The following is a 26,668-nucleotide window of genomic DNA, read 5'->3' as shown; positions in this document are numbered from 1 at the left end:
ACATTAGAGACTTAGATCTCACTCTGCCTGAGGATATCACATCCACAGCTACCTGTGTAAAAAGATTTCTGATACAGGGATGCTGCACTGTGGCAAGGACAGACATAGCAAATTCTAGTCATTGAAATTTAACACGTTCAGGAAAGGAAGAGAACGCACATTTTTGAGGGCTGCAAACTATTATGACGTCTTGTAATGAGCTGCAGTGGATTCTTCCTCATTTTGGCTTTCATGTTAAGCTTGGTTGTGTTGCAAAGGGAATTCTTCCTCTCAAGTAGAACTTTTGAACTTGGGGGTCAGAAAATGTGTTCATAATGGTCTCCTGTCCTGGAAAATCTGACAAGTGTTTTTAATTCTGTCAGCTTGGGCTTGGTTTATACTCGGAAGCAGCAGCGATGGATATCCCCTCTATAGCTGTGAATATGCTAAGTAGCTGCATTTTTAATTGCTTTTAAGTATAACACTGTCTTCCAAGTCTACAGAATGGGAACAGATTGCTCCAAAAGTTAATGTTATAAAAAAAATCTAACAGAATAAATTTTCTGTTATATAGGTAAATCAATTTTAAGTACTTTGTTTGAGGAATTCTAATGTGTCTATGTAAAAAAATGTACCTACTGCACATACTGTATTGATTATATTGCCTTACACACAAATCAGAGGTAGCTGCAAATGGAAGGAGGTAAAATGTGTGTTATAAGTTATATTATAGAATATAATTCAGTAGGTGAAAGAAAAAGCAGAAATGAAAACATTTAAACAGTAGAAGTCAAGAAGTTGAAGACTGTGAAGCAATAAATAACAGAAGCAATAAATAACATCTCACATAAGAAAGAAAAATATATCAAAATAAAGAAAAATATATCAAACCAGAAAAACCTTCAAGGAAACACAGGCTGGAGGGCATGAAGTGTACAGTGATAAGCTCTCTGTGGCATGTTCTGATATTGTTCTTTAGTTGCTGAAAATATGGATCAGTGGTTTTTATTCTCAAGTAGTATTTTATATCTCTTTCTCAGGAAATATTCCTCAAAGATATATATGTATTAGGGAATATTTTTGAAACTGAACATCCTCTGTGTTTACTGATTATTTCATTTAGAGTAATGGTAAAATCTTGAATTCTGTGCGTAGTTTTACTTGGCATCCTCTCCAGTAAATTCATTGTGGCCACAGGTAATGGACTTCAGGCTTTGAATCAAATTCATTAACATAAATACCACATCTTTTAAAAGAGCAAAAGTATATTCCTGGTGAGTGTTATGTAATTATTGATGAATTAATCAAGTGGAAAATGAGAATTTCTGCTTAAGGATCATTGAATGCTAGTTTCACTAAGCCTTCTGACTGCTGACCCACAGACTATTTTACTCCATTCAGTATTCTCCCAGTGGACTGGATGTGGAGAGGAAAAAAATATGTGGATCTGCTGTCACACAGAGGCAAGAGAACCTGGAAAGACAGGGACACTGTTTCATGCAGGATTGTCCAGAGCATCAGCACATGTCTGATTTACTCTCTGCAATAAGTGCATTTCATGATGCAGTAAACTCTGAGAAGAATGAATTCATGCTGTCTTTTTGATATATCTTTAGCATACAGGACACTGGTATTACTATGGTACTATGTATTTTGCAATATCCAAAGCAACTAAATATTAGAAAAAATTCCAGATTGCTTTCCTGGTTTTGTTTTTTTTTTGTTTCAAATCAAATATAAGACTGTACAAGGAAACAATGATCAAATAAAGGCTTGCTACTGGGTACCGAGTTACCTTTTACATTGTACTGTTTTTCTTTAATTCTGCTATGTGTAATCATTTTTCACTCTGTTTTATAAAAATCTGTGTATCTTTATTTCTTATCACAAATATAAGAACATCTAAATGCTGTTGAGGTGTCACGAGGTGATTGTCACTGTTTAGTTATTCCCACTATTAAGTTTTGGTTAATTTTTCCCTGCAGTGCATATTATTTTAATCACAATTATTAATTGAATATCTATGCTGCTTTGAGAATAATGTCTAAAAATATGCATGTTTATATGGGCCCTGTAGAAAAGCCCAGCAAGGTAAGTCATTGTAGATGCAATTCAGAAGGTCCTAATTTACAGTGAAACAAAACAGTGAACCCTACTTTTGGAGCAGTACTTTATAAGGTAAATAATATCCTATAAATTATTTAGTAAATGACAGTATCTCTGCTTGAGTATCTCTGCTTCATGGATGCAAGCCATATATAGTTATGCACTAAAAAAAGAAATTTTAAAGGGGGTTTCATTGGAAGTACAGTGTAAGCGAACAGAATGACCTTTTCTCTTTTCTCTCCTCTGTGGTTAGCCGATTGTATAGCAAATTACAACAATCAGCTGGACAACAAGCAGACAAACCTGATGTTGCCTGAGTCAACTGTGTATGGGGACGTGGACCTCAGCAACAAAATGAATGAGATGAAAACCTTCAATAGTCCAAATCTAAAGGACGGAAGATTTGTCAGCCAGCCTGGGCAGCCCACTCCTTATGCCACCACTCAACTCATCCAGTCAAATATCAGCAATAATGTTAACAATGGCAGCGGGGACACGAATGAGAAACACTGGAAACCCTCTGTTCAGCAAAAGCAAGAGGTTCCACCCATACAGTACAACATTATGGAGCAAAACAAATTAAACAAAGGTGAAGAGCTTTTAGCTTGTTTCTCCTCTTTAGGCATCAGAGGAGCTTTGACCTTCTGGTGCTGGGAGTCTGAAGCTTTCAGGTTCAGCAATTACAGGCTTCTGTGGTGCTTTTAGACTTCTGCCTCTTTAGATTTAGAAATCCGCAGCTAGCAGTGTCAGAAAGTTAATTAGCACCACAATAACCTTCAGATATTGAATTTATTGAAAAAAATAACAAGCTGTATCTTTAGAGAAGAGTTAAATAAAATACATTTCCTATGGATATGAGATTAATTTAAATTTAATAGTAGTTAAGGGATTGGTTAGGACAGAGGCCAGATATTTTATTCATAAGCCAGATGCATGGTAGTCACATTATATTCTACCTTAAATTTTAAATAGGTCAACCCACTCTTCCCAGTCGTGGATGGAGACTAATTAAATCTACATGTTCATGTAAACGAATGAAATTTTGCATATCAAACTCTGCAAAATTGTATTATGTTGTACACTGGGGACACAAATGGAGTGATCCAATTCGTTTTAGACATGTTCCTAGCAAGCCTTCAATTCTTGTATTGAGAGGCAATGCTACCGCACACAGGTTTGGAAACTAAATTCCTGTGTTACCCTGACTGAAGTCTGTGGATCCAGAAGCTAAAAATAAATTGATTTCAGTGTTAACGGGAAACATCAGAATGGGCTTTTGTGTCCTCGAGGGCATGTTTCTTTAATACACTGTGTGGGAGTTGGACGAAATAGGTATGTGATTTCTTGCTAGCTCTCCAGGCTACCATGCAACCTTTTCTAATAACCTGATTTGCAAAACAGTATCCCTAGGAACTGGACCCATTCTAACTTGGAACTTTTTACATGGATTGTTGTAGCTCAAGTGATGGCATAGTGATAAGTGATCCAGTAAAAAGAAAACTTTCCTTACAGGAATGTTGGTTTCTCTACCGGACCCATCTACTCACAGAGGAGTCCAATGGGCAATATAAAACATGACACCTTCCCTTGACATAAATGTACCAAAAGAAAATTCAGGGGTTTTGGCTCCTTGCTAGAGGGTGAAAGCTGTATTTTTTGTAATTGTTTTCTTTCGTGAACTGTGTATTACGTATCTGCTTGGGAATTAAAACACGTTTGGTTTTTATGCGCTGGGAGATACTGCATCTTTCAAACTGTGTATATTACAGCTGCATATTCTCTAGCATATTGTAGTGTGAAAAGGCCCCCTTAAAGCATTGTCTGCTGACAGTCCTATATACATGTTTCAGAGTGCTGATTTACTGTTTATCCTCTGTGTAAACATATGTGGTATGTAGGGCTTCAGCATGGTCTGTGGAATGCAACTAGGCTGAGAAACTATTACAGAATACACTCTGGTGTGGAATTTATCATTTTGCTCTTTTTCCCATGCTTGCATTGTCACAAACATTTCTGCAGCAGATGGGGACAGAATTCTTAGTTTCGTTTATTTTTGTTTTGATTTGCTTTTTTATGTGTTAGTATTCTGATCTTGGTTTTCTCATTTCCTAAGTCAAAGCCATCTTGCTGCTGATTATACCTATAGCTTTTGTGATGGGAAATAACTGTTTTGATGAGTTACATGCGGTGCTTCATTGTCACTATTTTGTGTCCAGTGGTTCTGTTTGTGACACAGTTTTATTTGCTGTATGAAGAGTAACTCAGCTCCTTTCTGTTCTCTGTAAATTACAGTTCCTTTTTAGCGTGAGAGTATTGTTGTGCCAGATGAGTATTTTACTTCTGATAAATTTTTAGAGATCTGGTTGCCAAATCTAGATTTTTAAAGTACTATATATGTATCAAGTGCTTTGGAACTGGAGAAGAAAGTTACAGTTACAGCCATTAGCAGAAAAAGGCCCTGCCTGTAGAACCTGCATGATCCAGTGTAAATAGAAATCTTCTTGGAGTCAACAGACCTGAAACAAAGATCTCTTCTGTTGCAAACCAAATTCAGTGGAGCTGCATTGTTGCTCCAGCAGATCATTCAGCCTTGTCATACAGGGCTGGCTCCTGTGTGGGTTTGTCACCTTTGAAATACGAAAAGTAGATACCACAGTCCATTGGTTGCCCTGCATGGATAAATTAGGCAGAGACCATGGAAAATCAATCAAGGTGACAGTGTACTTGTATACAAAATGTTCACACAGGTCATGTGTGTGTATATATATGTATATCCATTGAAACTTAATTGTTGCAGAGGCTTTGTGAAAACTCTGTGCATAGGATTTCATTTTACTCCATTTTAGCCATGGAGCTACTAAGTTCCCATGATTTTCCTTAAGCTTACAATTAGAGACAAATTAAAAATAAAACACGATCGTAGGATGATTTTGCTTACTAAAAAAAATGAATTTATTTCTTACTATTTTCAGGAGATCTTACTTTGTGTTCTAAAGCAGGTACATAGATGTGTTTCTGAAGGGTAGCATTAATTATACTATTAAACTTGCAGATTATCGAGTAAATGACAACATTGCTCCAACTATTCCCTACAACCAGTCATACGACCAGAATACAGGTGGATCCTACAACAGCTCAGACAGAGGCAGTAGTACATCTGGTGAGTATCTACAGTGTTTTCCAAACCTTAGGCTTTGTGGTATTTGGTCACTGTAGCCGTGGTTCGCACTGTCTGCTGGATTAGAGAAGGAATGATGTGGAGGAACCCACTGACAGGAGAACAGCACAAAAACTGGCCCAAAAGGTTCTTATATTTCTGTTGCATACTCATGATTGCTTAGTGTCATCTAAATGTCAGTTAAGTAATTGGTGGTCCAGAATTGTGAAAGTCATGAAGTCAAATAGAGGTTGGATTTCCTAATGTTAATACCCTACTTGTTAATGTTATGGTCTCCAGGTGGGCAAGTCATAGAAATTTCTTTTCAAATGCCACAAAAAAAAAAAAAGACTGTTTGGGGTCTACTCACTCAAGACAACCTTATTCATGAACAGGCTCAAGATACCAGAGCATTTCAGTGATACCTAACAGAACTGCTTTAAGAAATTCTTAATTTTATAAATTAAACCCATGCATTTTTTTGAGCAAAAAAAATTCTATATATTTCAGTCACTCTATGTCAGAATTATTCTTGTACATCATTCAGATGTAGGCAGTAGATAATCAAAGTTAAATTTTGTTTCTTATTGTTACCTCCTGTACAAACTATCTAAAAATCCTTTGTGAAAATGTTGAAACAAAACAGCTTTTTGTGCTGGAGAATGCTGACCTGGGCACTGAAATTGTACTCTGTGCTTTGGAACCACAGATTATGGTTTAATTCAAAAGTTACTCTTTATCATTGTGGTATAACCTGTTCACTTCCAGGTTTGATTTCTAGTAGAGCTATATGAAATATTCAGAGCTAAACCAGAAACTATGCATAGGCTTGGTTTGGGGCTTTACTGTAAGTCTGAGACTGTGTTTATTTACATCAAACCAATTATAGGGTGAGTTATGGTCACAGTCACTTCTGCCCTGGACTTTACATCTGCTAAACAAGACAGGGACTTTTCACATTCTGTTCTGCTGTTACCTTTGATAGTCCAGTTCCCTCAGTCCTAACCTGTGCTCTGTCTTGACCGTTTCTGACTGAGGAACAGCAGAGACATAAATATGCTGATGAGCCCGCTATGCCTCTGGATGACCTGAATTCCCAGTGGCTGGAGTGAGATAAACACAGCTCCCAGTTCTTCCAGCTGCTCAGGGGTGTTGTTCTGGGAGACAGCCTTTTGCCTGTTCCCAGGTCTGCAACATCTGGATGTGGTGCTGAGCCAGTGCTCAGTGACGTTAAGACCTGAAATTCAGCGTGGAGCATCTCAAGGGTATGAACCCATGCAAATTAAAAATGAGAAGGTGGTATTCTCCATGCTGATGCCTATTAGGGTTATTCAGAAGTCTGACAATTTATAGTCCCGTACTAAGGACTCCAGCAGAAATGAAGCAAGGTGACCAGAGTAATAAATCAGTTGTGCTGAACCCAGTATATATCATGGTGCTTAGGGTAGAGAATGCAGATGATGGTCGCCTTGGGATAGTTAGGGTCTTGCTTAATGTACTGAGATACCAGAAAAATAATTGTACATACCCAAAACATGTCTCTTACTGTCTGTAAGAGTGGAAAATGTGAGACAGCAGAAGTGAGAAAAACAGGCTTCCTAAATCTCACTGCAACATATTTAATCATGTGCATAAGGCTTAACTGTGGGAATATAAAATCATGCTTCAGTTTAGGAGAGAAATGTGAAGGATTCTAAAACATGCTCAAAAATAGTCGCTTTATCTACAATAAAGGAGTAACATTAACAAAGGAGAATTAAAATATGTACTAAGGAACAGTGGTTGAGTCAGTTCTCATCACAGCCGTGTCCAAACTTAAAATTCAAGACCACCTGAATAATTGGTCTATTCAAAGTTATTTGAACTGTTAAAACTGTGTTGGTTTATTATGAGCTGTAATTTTCCAGTAATAGTAGTTGAAAACATTTGTGAAATACTTAATCTTTCTTTTGATTTTTCTTCTGTTATTTTAGTTCTTCCAGCAATTATTTTCAACTGCACCTGCCATTTAGACTAAAAGTAGTAATTTCATTGTGCCTAAAATGTTTCAGTGGACAAGTACAAATTACATATATTCGGTGACTTAATGCAACAGTGGAACTTTAGTAATCATATCTGTATAATATTGTATATTAGATTCTGGCAATTAAATAGTATAAAGGCACTTTAGAAAATATGTCTACAGCTCATTTGTTTTAGATGATAATCTATAATGTAATTAATAGAAGTAGGAAGCTCACTCTTAATGACATTGCTTGTAAAATTCATTTACAGTTTTATCGCATTTTGACTATTTATTGACAATTAAAGTTTTGTATCCTATGTGGTTTTTTCCATACTATGTAAGAAGTTTCTGGTTAAATTCAACCATTTAAAATGTAGACTAGTTCTGCAAAGAAGCAACAAGTAGAAATTGGTGTAAAAAGCAGGAGTGGAAATTTGCTCCAAACTCAGCACAAGAGTAAATTCCCAGAGAATACAAGAGCATCTGGGAGGGGCTAGAGTTATTTTGTTTTTCATAGGCAGTGCTGAGGAGAGAGTTAAAAGCATTACAAGTGTGTGCTGCTTTTTATTCGCAGGGAGTCAAGGGCACAAGAAGGGTGCTCGGACCCCAAAGGCCCCCAAGCAGGCCGGGATGAACTGGGCAGACCTTCTTCCACCCCCTCCAGCACATCCACCCCCCCATAGCAATAGTGAAGATTACAGCCTTTCAGTGGATGAAAGGTAAGAAAGACGAAGACATCAACCGTTTCTCAACTTTAATCACTGGTTAATTGAACTGTAATTTGCCCTACAAGCTGGCAGTGAGACCTTCCTTCAGCACCATTCTGGTGCTGCTCATCTAGCTGTAGTGTGGCTATTTAGAGAGCACTTACTGACAGTGGTGTACATCCACTCAATGCATCCTTACTAAGCTATTTTCAAGAGCACGCAGAACAATGATTTGTTTCTGGGCTATTTATACATGTAACAAGATATGCTAATTCCACAGTACAAATTTAAGTCCTTATTTTCTTAAAAAATTAATTTTAGCTATGACCAAGAAATTCCTTGTCCTGTCCCACCCGCAAGGATGTACCTGCAGCAGGATGAGCTAGAGGAAGAGGAAGAAGATGAGCGAGGTCCTACTCCACCTGTCCGAGGAGCAGCCTCCTCTCCAGCCGCTGTCTCCTATAGCCACCAGTCAACTGCCACTCTCACCCCCTCTCCCCAGGAAGAACTCCAGCCCATGTTGCAGGACTGTCAGGAGGAGCTGGGACACACACAACACCAACCTGACCGGAGGTGTGTGAACGCAAATGTAGCGAGAGGGATGTGATGAGAGCCATCCTAGCCCCGCTGAAAATTCCTGTTGAATTCAGTGAGGCCAAGATTTTCCCCTAGATATTTATTCTGTGGATATTTAACTTCTAATCCAGGATGCTAGAACTATTTTAAGCTAAGAAATAGGTAATTAATTTGCTTTATTATCATACCAGGGAAAGAAATGCCGTATATCACTTTAGGGTGCGTACGGTGCTGACATAAGTTAAATTCACAGTCATCAGGATATTAAAGTGGTATCGTTAACACAGCTTACCATATAATTACAGTTCCATTGTTTCCAATAGATTTACTGCATTATTACCATAAAATAGCATGCATTATTTCACAGTAACTGTGCAATTAACTTGTCACCAATATGTATGAATATATATAAATATATAATTTATATAACCTATAGATTTTCCTCCTCTCATAAATCCTAATACAGGAAATTACGGCTTGCAAAATTTTCTTAACATTTCCATCTGCCCTTATTTAAAGAAGTGACCGACATTAATAAAGATAGATATTTGTTGCGGGGAAATTTTGTTTCTTCTCTGAGTTGCTTTTAGTACAAACTATTTTGCATATACACTCTCACAGCTTCTCTTCTATAAAGCAGTGAATTTTGAATGAGGCTTTTTATGTATGATGCTTACTTGTCTTGCTTTATTTAAAGAAGGCACAGCATTTCTGTCCCAAATTATGTCTCTTTTATTATTTTTTCCTCCAGTGGTTTGCACACATTGTTTGTTATGACAAATATATAAACTTACCTGCAATATTCTAGCTATAGTTTCTATTTTTAGTGAAATCCAGACCTATTATGATAAAATTAATTTTGATCTTACAGAGTAAACTGTAGAACTTTGGTTTTATTAATACAGCTTACTGGACATTTATGGATGTATTTTCCAGAATGTCTATGTTCCAGAATGTTAGTTCACGTCTATGTTTCCCATTTTTTAAGTAAGCAGTAGTTATAGGCCCTTTTTTGAAAGGGCCTATATCTGCTTTTACTTTTGCTCTCCACTTCTACTTGATCTGCCTTGGTTTGTTTTCTTTACTCTTTGTGTTAGCACTTCTTGTACTGTGTATTTTATCTCTACCTTCCTGAGTCTTTAAAATCACTCTTTTATTAGATCACTAATAATATTTTCCTGTAATTTCCATTGGCCTTGATATGTTGGTCCACAGAAGTGTTAAATTTGCCTTTTCTGTCTTTTTTCAAACATCATTTCTTTTCTTCTTGCTGTATCCATCTCATCAGTTTTAAAATATTCATATTATTCTATTTATTTGATTTGTAAGGCTTGGCTGACTGCCTGTTCCATCTAATGGCATTGATATGACCCATGGCTTCTGTGTAGGAGTTGGGTGTACTGTGCTCAACGGCTGTAGCCCATTCTGGAAGGGGCAGTTCCATTTTGAACATGGTGTGACAATACTTTGGAATTAAGAATAGCTTACAAGTGGTGTCTCTGTATTAATTTCAGGAGTTTTGTAAATGGTAGTTTTGTACTGAAAATAATGTCTAACATACTGTTTGTCATACCTTTCATGAGCTTTACTTGTAGTTCTGCTGAATATTTTCTCAATTCCTGATCAGAACCAAGCACCTAGAATAGCATTCTGGTAGTGATGGTGTACTGTAATATTTCTCTGTCTGGTCAGCTTGGTAGAAATATAGCAAACTGAAACAGAAATCCATGCTCTAGAAGAGTCAACAAGGAGAGAAAAAACTCTAAAGATTTAGTGGGATAGCAGATGTTATCAATGTTAAAGAGAGAGCTGAGATAGGACAGTGTCCCTGTGAAAGTGAGAACCACTGCATCAAAGTGGAATAAGTATTGTTAATTCCATATGCCCATGAAGCAGCTGCTCTCAATTGGCCTGTCCTCAAAGATTGGCAGCCAAGCTATATTTTCAAGAACCCTAATGTATTTTGTAAACAGGTGCCTGTCCTCTAGTACTAAAACCTGGAGAATAGGAAACCTGGCAAATATATCACAGGGACAATTGCCACAAGAGCTTTAAATTAAGGCAGTAAAACTTTGTTGGGCAAGGTCTCTAGTCAAAGCAGGTAGAGATTCCCAGGCATCAACAGCTTCTGGGATTTGGCAGTGAGGAAGTGGTGTTATTAAATGATTATTGGATATATATCTGTAAGTGACCTGTTCTTTATTCTGTCCAGTACTTAATACAGCAAGTGAAAAACAGTGGCTAGATGATGTAGTCCAGGGAGGTTCCAACTTGCTCTTGCCTTCCAAAATTAATATGTATTCCTACTTATTAATTTTTTTTTTAATTGCATGTCACACATGCAAAAAAATATATTATTTTATGAGAGCCATCATTTCTCAATGAGATAATAAGACTGACAAAGGAAAGTTACTGTGGAAATTTTCAAATTTTACTGCAGGCTGCAGTAAAAATTCCTGGTGAGCAAAGCTAACAGGACAACCATTATTGCAGAAAGTATGTTTTCCTGTCAGAGAAATGGCAGTTAAAGATCATGTCTGTGGCCCAGTGAAGAACTAATGACCATGTTGGTATCTGGGACTTCTGAATGAAGTATTAACTAAACTTGAACACAGATCTAATGATATCTAATACTTTGCTTCTTTAAGCTGGACACACCATTACTGGCAAATTAAGATCAAAATAAATTAACCTATACCTCTGCATGCATTTTGGTATCCCTAATATCAAGAACTAACATTACAGTAGAGAATTCTTTTTTTATTTTATCACCTAGACCAATTTAAAATATAATGAAATAGCAATCTCTCTTTTCATATCTTTCTGAATCACTGGGGTGGGTGGAGGGAAGACAACTTTTGCAGAGCAATTTGTTTGGATAGATGCATTTCTTGATGTCAATTGTTTAAGCTTATAAAGATATACAGACATTTCTTTTGCTCATACTCTCAAGGGTGCACAAGTAATTTTTTTAATGGTCACGTGATCTGTAACCACCTCTTTGCCTAGTTGTACCTGTGCTACCTTAGGGAAATTGAACAGCCTAATGCAAAATAAGCTCATTTTCATTAAAGTTAGTGATAAAGGAGCCATATTCAGATGTCTTTGTGACATAACTGTCAATTCTGATTTACAGCAAAAATAAGAACTAAAAAGCAAACAGTGCTGAACCTTCCAGATATAAATTCTGGTGATTTAAAAAGGCAGGTCAAGCTTGCTGGGAAATAAAAGAAGTGTTTTCATCAGCCTCCTATTTCCTCTGACTGTGTTAAGTGGCTTCAATTCTTCCCTTGTATTTTTGTGCAGACGTCAACCTGTGAGTCCTCCGCCCCCTCCAAGGCCCATCTCCCCACCACATACCTATGGATACATCTCAGGGCCCTTGGTCTCTGACATGGATACCGACGCACCGGAGGAGGAGGAGGATGAGGCCGATATAGAGGTTGCCAAGATGCAGAACAGGAGGCTCCTTTTGCGCGGCCTCGAGCAGACCCCTGCCTCCAGCGTTGGGGATTTGGAGAGCTCTGTGACAGGGTCCATGATCAATGGCTGGGGTTCAGCCTCTGAAGAAGACAACATCTCGAGCGGGCGGTCCAGCGTCAGCTCCTCCGACGGATCGTTTTTTACCGATGCAGATTTTGCACAGGCTGTGGCAGCAGCTGCGGAATACGCTGGTCTGAAAGTAGCCAGGCGTCAGATGCAGGATGCAGCAGGAGGTGAGTTTGATGGGAGGAGGAAAAAAAGTGGCCATTGTGAGTTGAATCTACCCACAGACGCTTTCTGCATTCCTGTTCTTAGAATGTTCAGAAATTCAGGTGTGGAGGCCTTAACACTTGTGAAACAGTTCAAATAAATTGCTGCCCTACATTGTTTTTCATAAGTAGCTCCTAATCTTTTGGTCTCATTGACTACTGACAAACCTCAACCCTGCTGGTGGATTTGCACCCAGAACTGAATGAGGGAAAAAAAAAAACAACAGAAAAAGGCTCACAGGATTCTGTCATGTTCTAGTACAAGGCTCCCAGTGTTTTCAGTCACTCTTCATGAGATTTAATCCCTCTGTACTGAAATGTCCAATAAAGAGTAAACCTATTTTTTCAAATCCCCTGGATTTGAAAAAAAAATAATGTTTTTCTTTTGAGGAATCCTGTCCAGCCTCTTACTGCTGTGTTATTGGGACAAGCTGGCTTTGTGTTGGTTTCATAATTTGACAGATGTTATGAGTTGCAGTTTGGATTATAGATCATGCATGTGCAGCAAGGCCTTATGCATATGTTTTTTCCTTTTTCCTTTCTCCTGAATCACCATTGAACATATGAAATACGATATTTGAAATACAATATACTGGGTACTGATAGCACTGGATATATACAGGTAATCAGTAACCTGACTAGACCAAATGGATATTGTTATAGTTCAGCTAAGAAATGAGAATACAGCAGGCTGGGATACAAGTTTCATGTTTTGACAACCAGTCCTATTAAACTGCCAGACCTGGAGAAGACGTATTCTGTCACAAGTGTGTCCACTCTTGACTCCACAGATTTTCAACCTTCCTCCCATTTCTGATATCCTCTACCAGTTAACAGTCCTTTGTTCCATTTCAACACAGCTGTTCATCATGAAGAGTGAGAGGGGAGGTAATTTAGTAATTCTGGACGAAATCCTGGCCGATTGAAGTAGGTAGCAAAACTCCCATTCATAGCCACATGGCCAGGATTTTATCCATTCTGTACACATAAGTTCGTATAAATATGTGTGTTTACATGTGTGTAGCTTTATGTATTTACTAAAGGTCTTTTTATACCCAGTTTCTAATAATTTTGCAACAGTTAAGTTCATGTTATATAATGATTTCTATATACTGATATTACCTCTGCCTCACTACACATCCTAAAGATGTGACACTGCTTATCTGCAAATAAGCTGTGATAAAATCCAGTCCTACAGTTCCTGATAATTCACTCAAGGTGGCAGAGGGGGCTTCTGTACCTGAGACCTGCTGGTGACTTGCTCTGCTTTATGGCACCTGTGAACTCACGTGGCCCAAGCTAGGGGAGGTGAAACCTGTCTGGAAAGGGAAACATTTTGCTCTTTTCAGAAAGTTGCAGGGTGGGAATGCTGCTTGTGCTTGCCTGCCAATGGAGTTCATGCTCCTGGGGCAGGAGCTACCAGCTACTAAGCAGCTGGATAATTTCTGTGCAACTAAGCCAGCCTGCCTACTAATAGCAAATGCTCTGATTTAGTTACAGATCACTCTAAAACTGGATGAATTTTACTATTGTTCCAGCAGTGTCTTTTTATGTTTTGTATAACTTAGTCATTCTGCTGTTAAAAAAAGTGAATGGTCTTAGATAAGGAAAATAATACTGTTCTGTAACAATTTCCAGGCCGTAGACATTTCCATGCATCACACTGTCCTAGACCCACCAGCCCTGTATCTACCGACAGCAACATGAGTGCTGTTGTAATACAGAAGGTCCGACCTGCCAAAAAGCAAAAACACCAGCCAGGACATCTGCGCAGAGAAGTCTACACAGATGGTGAGTCCACTGAAACGGTTGAAAACGTCAGTGAACCTTTCTAAATATCCATTCAGCCCGTGTGTGTGAAATTTTTCCGCAGAGATAGCATTATGTTTCAGAATCCAGTGATTTGTGTTTCCTGTTGCTAAACACGCTGAGCAGATTAATCATTTTAAATGCCAGAGTTCCTTAATACCGTACATTGATGCTTCCACTCCAGAGCCTTGCACCTGTTTTCTATAGTGTCCTAATCGGCTAATTACCGTCATTATTTAAGAGCCCAGATAGCATAAATAGTACAGTCATTGAGAATAATGTGTGGTTAGGATTAAAATCTTCATTCACGTGACCGGCTATTAAAACCTTCAGAATTTGTCTTTTCCTGAAAAAAACAGTTCACCATCCCAGTGGTGGACAACACAAATCAATGAATTCTAATCCTGACCACGGCGTTGTTGCAAGCGGTTACTTTGTGAGTAAAAGCAAATCTAATCATCTTCTCTCGTGCCTTCACACACAATATCAACTCTTGCTGAAAAGGTAGTGCTTGTATTCTCTTGGGGGTGTAGGAGGATAATGCAAACATTGTGATGTTTTCTAGAGAGAGCCTTTAATGAAAATGCCTCAGGTGGTGCAGCTTTTATTAAAGCACTACCTTCCAGTTTTATAAAACAACCCGCGGGCTTTGTTGGAAATTCACGTAAGATAAATTCTCCAAGACTTAACTCATCTTGTCAAGTTTGCTGAATTTGCTAACAGGGGAGGGTGGGGGGGTAGGGAAAAGAAAGGCATCACTCCCCCACCTCCTCTGCAACAACAATCTGATTAGGACTTTCATTACCAGTCTGAAATTTTTCAAAGAGGGGCATCATTTGCCATTATCATATGAAAGCCTAATATTATAGATCCTTATCCAGGGTTACAAGAAGGGAGTTTTGAACCACTTCTCCCTGTGATTCCTGCCACTTGATGAAAAAATTTAATACAAAGCTCAAAGCACGATGAGCAGAAGTAATTTAGCAATGAGTGGTTGTCCGTGCTATTATCTGTACTTTATTCTGAGTATTTTCTCTCAGTAGCATCTATCTGGTATTAGGCTGCATTAAATACTGGCATGACACAGTGCACCTGGGCCTCTTGGCTTCTGCCCAGGCCCCTTCTGTCAGTGAAACTGAGCTGTTGGAATATTATCTGATTTCGAGAGGTTGTTACAGTGGTTTTGTGCGTGTTTGCTTCTGTGAAAGGACAGCACAAGGTGTAAATCCCAAAACTGTACCAGAAACGTTATGTTTATGAGACTCTTGTAATGGCGTTTCACAAGATTTTATTGACGTTTTATCAGCTTTTATCCTTTTGAAGAGAATGCTCTTAGCTAAATAATTGGCAGAGCATCAAACCTCAATACTAACACAACAGCTAGGACATCAGAAATAAAATCTGGACAGGAGTTTTATGTGGCCATTTGCTTCTAACACAGGGATAAATAAGAGGTGGGTCTTATTTGATGATGGGTTTTTGTAAAAGTAGTTATACAGAGCTAAATCATAGAGCATCATCATTAGATGTTGCAATAGATTTGACAATCATGATCAATATTTGTTTTGTGTTATGTAGCACCTGCTTACTTCAGCATATTTTTTAATTAGGAAAGAATTTCCACTAACCTCTTTAGAGTGCAATACAGTGTGGTCATTCAGGGAATAGCAAATTATGGCTTTAATTTCTGCAGATCCAATAAAACCCAGTTCAAAGGTTGAAGGGCTTGTTTGGATTTGATTTTTTTTTAATTATTTTTTCCCCCTCAGTCTATTTACATAGGCCTATTTGGAACCTTACTGTAGATTCTAACCATTCATTTTAATAGCCACATCTAGTATTATTGTGTCATGTTAGAATTAGCTACAAAATAACATTTACTAATTGTTTTCCTTAAGTGGAGAAAACCATGATGGATGCATGAATGAAACATTTAAGCACCATTGACCTTTCCCAGATATACTTAGGTTTTTCCATTGGCTTATTGTCACAATATTATTTATCATCTTTATAAAGGAGTGCCTGATAGAACGATTTTTTATTTCCTCATAGTGGGTGAACATACATGTGTTTTTAGTAGAGGCAAAAAAAGCAGATATTCTGAATTCAAGAATTTGTTGGTTGCTAGAAGCATTCCATAACTACTAAAAGGAGAAAAATACATTGTTTCATTACTTTCTCAGCCTTTAAGATGGAATTTACTTTCACACATAAAGAATCTTCTGCTGTTCCCAAATTACCTGAATTAGTATTTGCCAGAAGTTTCATGAAATACCAGTGTCATGAAGAATTTAAATGATTAGTTGACAGAAAGGGTATATAAATAAATGTTTGTATGAATGATTGAAAATGCCAAGAGTATTTATCAGCAGCAATATATGTAAGTCTTAAAAAATTCTTTGTTTTTTTTTTTCTTTGTACAGCAAGATTTGTGAAAGAGATTGGTATTTCTGAAGGTGTGTTTGTTACTAATGTACCAGTAAAAGGTCTACTATAGTAGAGGACAGTGGTCTCTGATCTACTCTGCATTGTACAAGTAGTAACAGTTTTGTATTTTCTGTGAGCATTAGTTCAAATCACAGAAAGTTACTACTTTATGTGAAACGGGATTTCAGCTCAGCTGTTTTGTTCCTTGACAGTCATCCAGACACTGAAATGTTCTTCATATTTGTTGCAAAACATCTTTGCTCAGTAGGTGGTGAGGATTAAAATGTATGAATTTTTAATTGCTCTTCCTCTGGCCTTTTAAGAGAGCTTACTAAGAGAGCATTGCATGAACCAACTAGCAGACGGATCCTCCTTCTCAACCTTGTCTGACCTACTTACATATTTAATTTAAGAAACCAAACTTTAAAAGAATACATTTGTCTTTTCTAAATATATATATATAAAAGTCTCTTCTGAAGTGTCTTGAATTGATTTATCAGTAGTTACAAGCCCTCAGAATTGTAAGCATTTAGATAAAAAGGATAAAAGTACTTTGCCATTGTTTCAGTTCGTTGGGTCTTTCAATAGAAATTATGCCATTGACAGTTCACATGAGATTTTAAATCTTGATTCATTTTTTTTTTTAATCTCTAAGTGACAAAAAATACTAAACATTTTCACAACTGACTGGTTGAGACTATAACTGAGTTATTTAGCTGTGTTACCAGCGACATGACGTGAGGGCAGCTGAATTTCTCACAAAAGGCAATTGAACATCTGCCAGATATTCCTCGAATTTTCATTTGGAAATGTTAAGCCATTATCCATGCCAACACCATTTGTACTTTTGTCTCCCTCTGCCTATGCAGTACAAAAAAACCTACTCTGTACAAAAAACAATTCAGCAAGGTAGAAAATAAGTAGGAATGCATTTCTTACCTCTGCTAAAAATCAGCTTGTTATTGAATGATAATAATTTTCAGATACTTGCCCTTTTCTCAGTCCCTACTTCTGGGTCCATTGTGAGATATTTGATATCTTCTAAATACTGATTTTGATACTGAGGGAGGTTTCGTGGAATGAAAACCATTTTGCTAATTATGTAAATGTAGATTAAAAAAAAAGGCAATAACCCATTGCTTTTATGCATCATATTGGGTTTTGCTGTATCTATTTGTTCATCTGATTATTGTGTACAATCTGAGCCATGCTTCTTGAAAGACAAAGCATGAAAATAGCTTCAGTACATGAATAATAGCTCAGATTAAGATGTGTCTAGGCATCTTAAATGCTCTTAAAGCTTTTTGTAAGTCAGGAGCAATATTCAGTTTTGCATACCTGCACAAACACACATTAGAAAACATTCACTTTGTACCTTATAGAATCATAGGATGTCCTAGGTTGGAAGGGACCTTAAAGATGATCCAGTTCTAACCCCTCTACTGTGGGCAGGGACACCTTCCACTAGATCAGGTTGCTCAGAGCCCCATCCAGCCTGACCTTGAGCACGTCCATGGATTTTCTCCAATATTGCATCAAACCTGTAACTCTGCTCTTTTCTTCAGGGTATGACTGTGGAGATCTGCAGCCTGATAAGAGTTTAAAAGAGAGAGTTGCCTAATAAGGCTTCATTTGTCACTACTTACAATTCATCTTTTTGTGCTTATTTGTGGTTTTTCTACTTTAGTGTCAAACTAATTTAGCAGATTATTTTTCCTCTGCTTATCCCATGGTTCCTGTATATGTTCTCATTTAGAAAATTATCATCACTCCTTTCAAAAGACATATCTGGAAGGTTTCTCCTGTAGACTGTGCTATGAAATGGCATCCATTAATTGTTTGAGTTACATGGGAAGCAGTACAAGTAATACATGACATGAATTAAACATGTGAGCACAGCTGACCTTTAACAAATACTTCTGAGTTCTTGATATTGGTTTGATGTTGCTTTGTGATTTACTTTTTATTCCTTACAATGGAAGCTTCCATTTTGCTTTTAATAAGGAGTGTGCCAGTTTGTACTCGAGGAGGCAGATTGAATCTGGATTTTCTCTGTGATCTGAGCTGTTAAAATAAATACCACAGGGGTGTAATGGTGTTGACCTCTGAAAAGGGTTTTTTTTTTCCTCTGTAAAGGATTCTTCTCAGCGAGAAGTACTGTGTTATAATGAAGATTTTTATAGTTTCCCTGCAGGTTGCAAAAACGTTCTCAAAAGAGAATATCACTTTTCTTTAGTTATTGCTGTACCATAGAGCTGCTGCCGGTTTATGAAACTTTTTATATCGATGCATCTTTCCTTTCCATAGTCAAGATTTAACACCACTTTGTTCCTTGCCCTGTGCAGCTGGATAGAATTCTTGAATAAAGTAGTTTGTTCCAAGTTGTGTTTTATAGGCTACAGGAAAGATGCTGTTCCTTCTCTTTGGTATTCAGCCAGTGCCCTGCCGTGCCACACTTGTTGGACACTGGCTCCAGGGGTGGCTGAAAAGGCTGATGTTAAGTACCTACACTCCCTTTACATCAGCAGGCTCAGCAGAATGGCTCTTCAGTGCTCTGGTAACTTTATAACAGAGACAGTGAATGGGGCATGTGAGACCCAGGACATTGCGTGAACAGCTGTGGTTCCAGAAGCCTACACTTCTGGGTTTGAGTGTCTTCATCCACTTCTGAATCAGTGTATCCTCTTCTGAGAGAAGGAATATTGTGAGAGCAAAGTTTTCCTCGGAAAGGAAAACATTGTTTGAATCTCCACAGCCTGATACAGACTTTATCTTATTTTTTAAATCTTGTCCAAATTCTTTAATTGCTACAAGTCTGGAGCTGACGTGGCCTTATGCACTGGGCTTTCAAGGAACATATTACACACTATTCTGAGGTCTCAGTCAGGCTTCACACAAATTTTAGCATAGTTGTTGAATTGTAGAGGGTTATGTACTTCTCCAGACCAACACTTTTTGCAGCAGGTATTGACACTTAAGATCTCATGGACCTCTCTGTGGACCCTTGGGATCCAGAAATCCAAATTTGCATCTGCGGGACTGGGCAGCCCAGTGAAAGTGGTTTGGTTTGCTCTTTGGTGGCAGGACCTCACAGGGCTCTTTTAGGAGAGGTAGTCTGAGTGCTACTCCAATGGCTGGAATTACAAAGTTACATTGCTAAGGTTGTGTACTGAGCAGAGGTTACCTCTGTAAACCATGTCTAAGCAGTTATGGATAACAAAAGAATGCAACATAACCAATTCTGTGCTTTCCTGCCAAAATATATTGTATTTCATATCTTACTGAGTCAGAAGTTGGGTCTCCATTTCAGTTTTAGTTTCCTCAGATAAACAAGTCCAGCCCATTGCCCAGAGATCTGCCTTTTTATATTGCAGTCTATAATCTATATATTTCCCATTCCATAAATGAAATTATTTTCATAGAATCATAAAATACCCTGAGTTGGAAGGGACCCACAAGGATCATCTGAATTGATATGTATATGTTAGATGCCTATTTTTTCTTGTTCAGGAGTACTACCTTTATTTTTGGCCCAATTTAGTTAAATTTTGGTTGAAAAATTCTCTTGAATAGACTGAGAATTAGCTGTATATATAGTAATGGTGTCTGAAAAACACAGCTGCTCCAAGATTTTTCTGGAAGTAGAAAGAATGAATGCATGGTATTATAAAATGCTGAAGTTACATTTTTTAATAGTGCTATTATTGTCTTTTTTAACAATCTCACTTGAGAATATTAACCTCAGAAATGTCTATGTCATCTCACCTTTTTTAACCAGTTCTCTTATATCCATGTGAATTGTTCCTACAGCTTTGTTGTGAACTGCTTTTGTGTTGTAGCTTCCTTGCTTGACTTCTATATTTTTTCTTCGCATTTTATATTCCACAGAGCACTGTTGAATCCTGATAAACAATTTGCACATTCTAGTTTTATGTCTTAATGCAGGAATAGAGAAATACAACAAAGTAAAATATAGGCATGCTTTATAAATAGTATTTTAAAATATTCAGAATTTTAGAACCCCTTAAGGTGTGCTAATTTAAGAAACTAAATTCTAAAGTCCTGTGTGTCTTTTCTTTTTTTTTTTTTTTGTTCTTCCTGAGAGCTTATTACTTCATTGGCTGACTGTATTATTTTTTTTTAACATCTCATGACATACCCACAGGCATCAAGGACATATATGTTAGTTTAACCTATTATTTTGAAAGAAAAATTCAATAATTAATATATAATTATATATAAATATCCTTATGTATGTCAGTAGTGGATCTGATATACATTCTTAGACCCCAGCTAGCTTGCTTTAATGCTCACTACACCGAAGATCTTGAGCAATTATAGCACAAGCTGCTGTGCTCTTTAATAGACTTAGCAAAAATGATAAATATCAGCGATATCATGTTAGTATCCTTAATTCTGTGTTGATATTCATAACTAACATGTTAATATTCATGTGCTTAAAGTTTATTGCAGTTTTTGGTAAGTGATTTTTAAGAAAATATCGTGATTTGAAAAGGCAGTGAGAGGTCTTACTTTGTGTTTTCTGAGGTTAAGGTTCAGAAACGCAGTTTGAACAGTAACAACATTTTTTGGAGTGGAGAGAGGAGGGCAGAGGGGGGGCTGAAAGTAAACAGGGCATCTGTTTCTTCGGTTCAAGTTAAATATTATGTCTTAATTTCGCTGGTGTACGATGTCATCATAATCATTATTCTCTTTCCACTCTGCAGACTTGCCACCTCCTCCTGTGCCACCTCCGGCTATAAAATCACCGACGGCCCAGTCCAAATCCCAGCTGGAGGTGCGGCCGGTCATGCTGCCAAAACTTGCTTCCATAGAGGCGAGGACAGACAGGTCTGCGGAAAGGAAAGGAGCCAGCTACAAGGGGAGGGACGGGATGGACGGGAGGCAGCACTCGGACGTGCGGACGAACTCGGGGGAGCGGAGGGAACCCCAGGAACAGCAGAGCGACGGGAAACTGCGAGGAAACAAAGCACCAAAACGAGACGGCACACCAGCAAAAACTCATCTTCTTCAAGGTTGTTTTGCCTGCCCTGGGTTTGCTGAAGTATTAGGTGCTGATCACAGGGAACAGGCCAGCTCTTCTCAGGCTGCTGAAGTGAAGTTAGGTCTGCTGAATTGCCACCATTTTATTGTGATTATACAGTGTTAATTTAGGTCACACCACAGGTTCTTGTTAGGGTAAAATGGAAATACAAGCTTAGGAAAAGCAGATTTTCTATCTTACTGTCCTTAGACCCATCATGTATTAAAGCTAATGCTTAGGAAGCCCGAACAGAAATATTCCTTGAGAGTTGTAAGGATCAGTGTCCTTGCTCCTACCTATACATTTATAGTCTAGTTATATTTAATCTGTCTGATTATTATCTCATTTATAAGGGAACTGAGTAAAGTCAGATAGAGATCTGTAAAGCAGATACTTAACTTTTCTACTGAAGAATCTGCCCTTGGCCCATTTTGCCTATTCGCAAAGGAGAAAAGGACTAGCAGAATACCTAGTCCTGCTTAAAGCATAAGAAAGCCCTAATAGTCAAGCACTAATTTTAGTATTTATAACTGACATGGCATTGTATGAGTTAGATCTAATCAAAATAATCTCTTGTGTATGGAAGTTGGTAAGATTACTAATTAATGGAACATGATTAATGGGACTTGCCAAGTGTTCACTAAGACTTTCAACACAGATTGATACAAATGCCTGGTCCTTGCTACCTGCAGGTATCCATGGGTAATATCAGGGGTGATTGGGTAGTAAGTTGGTTCAATGGACACATGAGTAAGAGTTTGGTTACGGTGAATTGCTATAGAGAAAAGTTATTAGAAGGTTACCATAGAGGATGATGCTGAAATTTTGAAATATGACCACTAACTGTGGTTCAAATTCAGTCCAGAAAATGCAGGTTCCAGTATTTATATGGAATGAGTTCCTTGTATCATACATATATTGTCATTTCCTCCTACTCAGTCATATGGAAAATATACTACAAGGAGTGTTTTTTTCATTTTCCTGTAGAACATAGAGCAAGGATCCTAAATTGAAATGAAGTGGACAGTAATCATGAATTAATTTTTCTGTGGAGAATGTTACCGTGTAAATACTATAAATTTCCTCAAGAAAGCTTCTATAATGCTGTTATGGAAACAGTGTATTTCATATTCCTTTCAGGCATCACTTTAAACCTCCTGGGAATCATAAAAAGTAAAATAGATCAACTGCATGCAGAAATTTTAGGTTCACGGTATCGCTGGGCTTGTAACCATAACAATGTATGCATTTAATTATACAGAGGACATCCTGCCATATTCTAGACCAACGTTTCCAACATCAAATAATCCTAGAGATCCCAGCTCCTCCAGCTCTATGTCGTCAAGAGGATCAGGAGGCAGACAGAGGGCAGATCAAGTAAATCTAGCCCGAAGGAATGTTGCGGAAATGCAAGTACTGGGAGCGTATGAACAAGGAGAAGAGGAAGAAGAAGAAGAGATGGAGGTAACTGCAGTTGTAATGCTGAAGATGACAGAATAAGGCTATTTTCTGTGTTTAGACAGATGCCAAGAAAAAACACTTTTGAACCAGAAATATTTCTGTTCAGAAAAATTTATCTGTCTATTAAAGTTATGCCCAACTCAAGAAAATAAACTTTAAGAATGTGTCAAAACCATAAAAACCAAATAATATATATAGAGCACAATATAATTGTCAACACACTAAAACTTATGGAATAGAACTTGCAGAAATACATTATTTTAAAGTGCACTTTACCTTATCCAGATTCTTTTGAAAGTGAAAATAAAGAACTAGAGCATCTAAGAACACCCTGACATCACCTTTCACAGTTTTTAATAGTTTATCATTCTGTATTTTTTCAGATATTGATAAATGAACTTTTTTCTTTTTTTTTTTCCTGCCTAATGATATTAATTCAATTTAAATCCTGATTGTAGAAAGGGTGGCCAACATACAGTCACGCTGCTGTGCGTAATTAAAAGTAGTAATTATCATGTGAAGGTAGCAAATCTCTAAGAGGTACGTAAAACAAATTTTAAAAAGTAAAATTTAACATGTAGTAATTTATGTCCTCTTTTTTTTTTTAATACAGGAAACAGAAAGCTGAAGACAGCGACATGTACTGTAACAGGCTTTTAAAATCTGATCAGAAAAAAAAAAAATCACTTAAGATGCCTCAAGTCTGATGATGTTTGACGCCAGAAATAATGTTCAGTGCAATCAGAGTGTACAATTTTTCCTTTTTTTTCCTTCATGCCATCAGATTGCTAGTTCTTTTTATTTTACTCTTTCTTTCTAAGCCCTCCTTACTAGGAACGGCCCCTGCCTGTTCCGTAACGCTAAAGCGCATCCCCTTCGCTGCCCGAGAAGGCAGGTCAGCTGCTCTTCGTGGTACTTGGGCCAGCTGCTGCTTCTGGAGTAGAACAGAAGGGAATTCCAGAGCCTGGGATCCCAGGGTTTCTCCCCAGCGAGGCAGTGCTCAGTGCACTGCCGGCACACCAGTGAGCCGGTGATTAAAAAGATCCCCAAAGTGAGCATCCTGCAGAGCATCCTTTGGTTCTTGGGGTTTCATCTGCAGTCAGGGCAAATGGTACCTTGCCATTCCAATACAGACTGTGTGTCTTGTTTTCTGCCAGTCTCTTGCTAACCTTCTGCAGATGATACAGTTTGACGAATGCAAGTAAAATTAATTTGGGATGATGTGGCTCTTATTGTAAATATGTACTCATTTTAAATCCCCTGTGGTACTTTGATTTGTCTTTCCATTTTCATCATTAAGTACATTCTTATTAAAAATGTCCTTTGGGATAGGCAGGAGGTAAGCCAATGTGATTGCTGTTTGCCTAATCATAGCATGAGCAAGGTTATCTGAAACTTTTTCTAATTTTCAGTTTCCACAGTGCTTATGAAAAGAAAATCAATGGACATTTTTAATAATGATTAGGTAATATCATCAACTGTTACTGGCCCAAATCTCAGACCTCTACTTGTGTCAATTCACCTTAAAGAAGAAGTGCCACTTAAAGAAGTTTTGTTTGATCTTGGCGATGAATTTTTTTGTAATGCACTGCTTATCTTTTTTTTTTTTTTTGGTTTTAAAAGCACAATCACTAGACTTTGTTTGTAAACCATTGTAACTATTAACCTTTTTTTTTTGTCTTATTGAAAATGTTAAGCATTTGTTTGGGATATTTTCATCTTTTTGTTAATGCTCTATGTTTGTATTTGGAATATTTGAATGATGACAGACGGTAAAGTAGCAAATGTAAATGTGGGCCATAATCAAAACACTTCTCACTTTTCCTGGACTTACAGAAAATTACCAATTTTTCTGTGGCCTCTCTCAACATTGGATTATCATTAAAGCTGAAATAGAGGCATTAGTTGCATTGAATTTGCCAAATGATGTCCTCTGTCTGTAGATTTTATGATCTTTTTTGTAATTATAAAATTTCTTTGTCATTGGTGCTAATGGAAAAATGTGTGTTTGTTTATTGACAGCTATCAGGACTAGCCCCAATGGAAAAAAAAAAAAAGAAGAAAAAAAAAAAGTGTTTTGGTGTTTACCGAGGACTGAAATTTTTCATTTAGCTAATTTTTAAAGAAAGGTTCCATAGAAAGGGTGTGCAGTACTAAAGGAAAAATCCATGTGATTAATGTTTTCATTATGTTCATGTAAGAAACCTCATATTTTAGCCATAATTTTGCATACTGAGGATCCAATAATCAGAAAAGTAATTTTTGTCACATTATTTATTAAAAATGTTCTCAAATACATTATCTTTCTTGCATAGTTTCTTGTGTTCCCTGAAACATAATTTTAGGGGCAACTCTCATCTTATTTCTATTGGTAAGAGTCAGAATCTGCTCCACTGAAATCATGCAGTTACAGTAGCATGAGCAAAGTGGGAGAGCTGGATGCAGCCTAAGATTTTACATAATTACAATTGATTGCCTTAAAGATCTGATTTCTGGGCGCTTCATGAACTGTGATAATGAAAACTTCCCTTAGCCTGCCAGTTTCCAGAGAGAGCTGATGACAAAAATCTGTACCAACAAAATCATTTACCTCAGGGGTGAGACACATTTGTTGCAAAGGCCAAATAAGTGGAGAGAGTGAATATTATGAGTCGTATGTTTGTTGGGACCTGCACAAATGCAAGTTTTCTTACCTACCTGCTGTCCTGCTGGGCTGTAGCCATCCTGTGGTTGACAGAGTCCTGCTGTGGATCACATCCAGGCAGGTGATTGTCCCTTTTTGGCTCTTGTATTTTCAGAAGCCTGTACTCTTATTGATCACCCCATTCTTGCTTTTCCTTATCCTATTCCTGTCACCCTAGTTAAAAAAAAATAAAAGAGAGAGAGAGAGAGAGGAAAAGAGAAAAAAGATAACCAGCATGTTCCATTAAAAAAAAAAACAACAGACAAACAAACAAACAAAAAAACCCCACTGTATCTTTTATTCAAAAAAACATTTTTGCCTCCTTTGACTGCCTTTCCCGAGAGTTTTAAAGAGGCTGTAGCTAGATCCTAAGGTGCTGCAGTGTACTACAGCACCCCTGACTTCCCACAGAACACTGCTAGAGCCTTGACAGCTAATAAGCCTCAAGTATAATTTTTATTTGTAATTGTAGCTTTGAAGCAGGTATTAAGTAGAATAAGTTATATGTGTAACCTTTCTGTGTTGCTTTTTTTGGTGATGTCTTCAGTCCTTGTGTCTGAATTCAGACTCCCCCTGTGTTAAAGCCAGTGTTATCCAGACAGGAGCCCGGAGCCTGGAATGTGCCACAGGAGATACCCATCTGGCCTGCACCTTTCCTTTGGAGGAAGAAGGGAGGAGAGGTTGTTTCATGGGCACAGCTGAATGTCTTTCCTGGCATCAGGAAACAGCCTCTTGGTTTGGGTTCAAGCTTGTTGCCACAGCAGGGTGTGGGGAACAAGGCGGAGCTCAAGGAAATGTCTCTGAGCACGTCAACCCTTGGCACAGAAGCTTAAGCCACTGTCAAAGGTGTTGTGGTGCATTACAGAACTGGGATCTGGTTGCAGCTGTGGTGTGTAGACCTCTCTAAGGTGTATCTGCACAGAAACACTGGTGCTGCATGCCTGAAATAACAGGTAAGGCAC

General features: G+C 37.8%; 1 protein-coding gene across 1 annotated transcript in view; it reads left to right on the top strand.

Moving 5' to 3' along the window:
* Window positions 1-25,324, top strand: part of LOC103766346 (roundabout homolog 1) — a 57,359-nt gene extending 32,035 nt beyond the window's left edge. The window contains exons 13-21 of the mRNA XM_029961443.1: window positions 2,339-2,674; window positions 5,138-5,245; window positions 7,822-7,966; window positions 8,315-8,527; window positions 11,837-12,246; window positions 13,921-14,073; window positions 21,246-21,554; window positions 22,824-23,026; window positions 23,637-25,324. Coding sequence (XP_029817303.1) covers window positions 2,339-2,674; window positions 5,138-5,245; window positions 7,822-7,966; window positions 8,315-8,527; window positions 11,837-12,246; window positions 13,921-14,073; window positions 21,246-21,554; window positions 22,824-23,026; window positions 23,637-23,651 — 1,892 coding nt within the window. The 3' untranslated portion in view covers window positions 23,652-25,324. The remainder of the gene's footprint in view (window positions 1-2,338; window positions 2,675-5,137; window positions 5,246-7,821; window positions 7,967-8,314; window positions 8,528-11,836; window positions 12,247-13,920; window positions 14,074-21,245; window positions 21,555-22,823; window positions 23,027-23,636) is intronic.
* Window positions 25,325-26,668: the final 1,344 nt, after the last annotated feature.

This window comes from Manacus vitellinus, unplaced genomic scaffold (genome assembly GCF_001715985.3).
Source record: "Manacus vitellinus isolate BGI_N305 unplaced genomic scaffold, ASM171598v3 scaffold_34_pilon, whole genome shotgun sequence".
Taxonomy (NCBI): Eukaryota; Metazoa; Chordata; class Aves; order Passeriformes; family Pipridae; genus Manacus; species Manacus vitellinus.
This window is presented reverse-complemented; position numbering and strand designations above follow the sequence as displayed.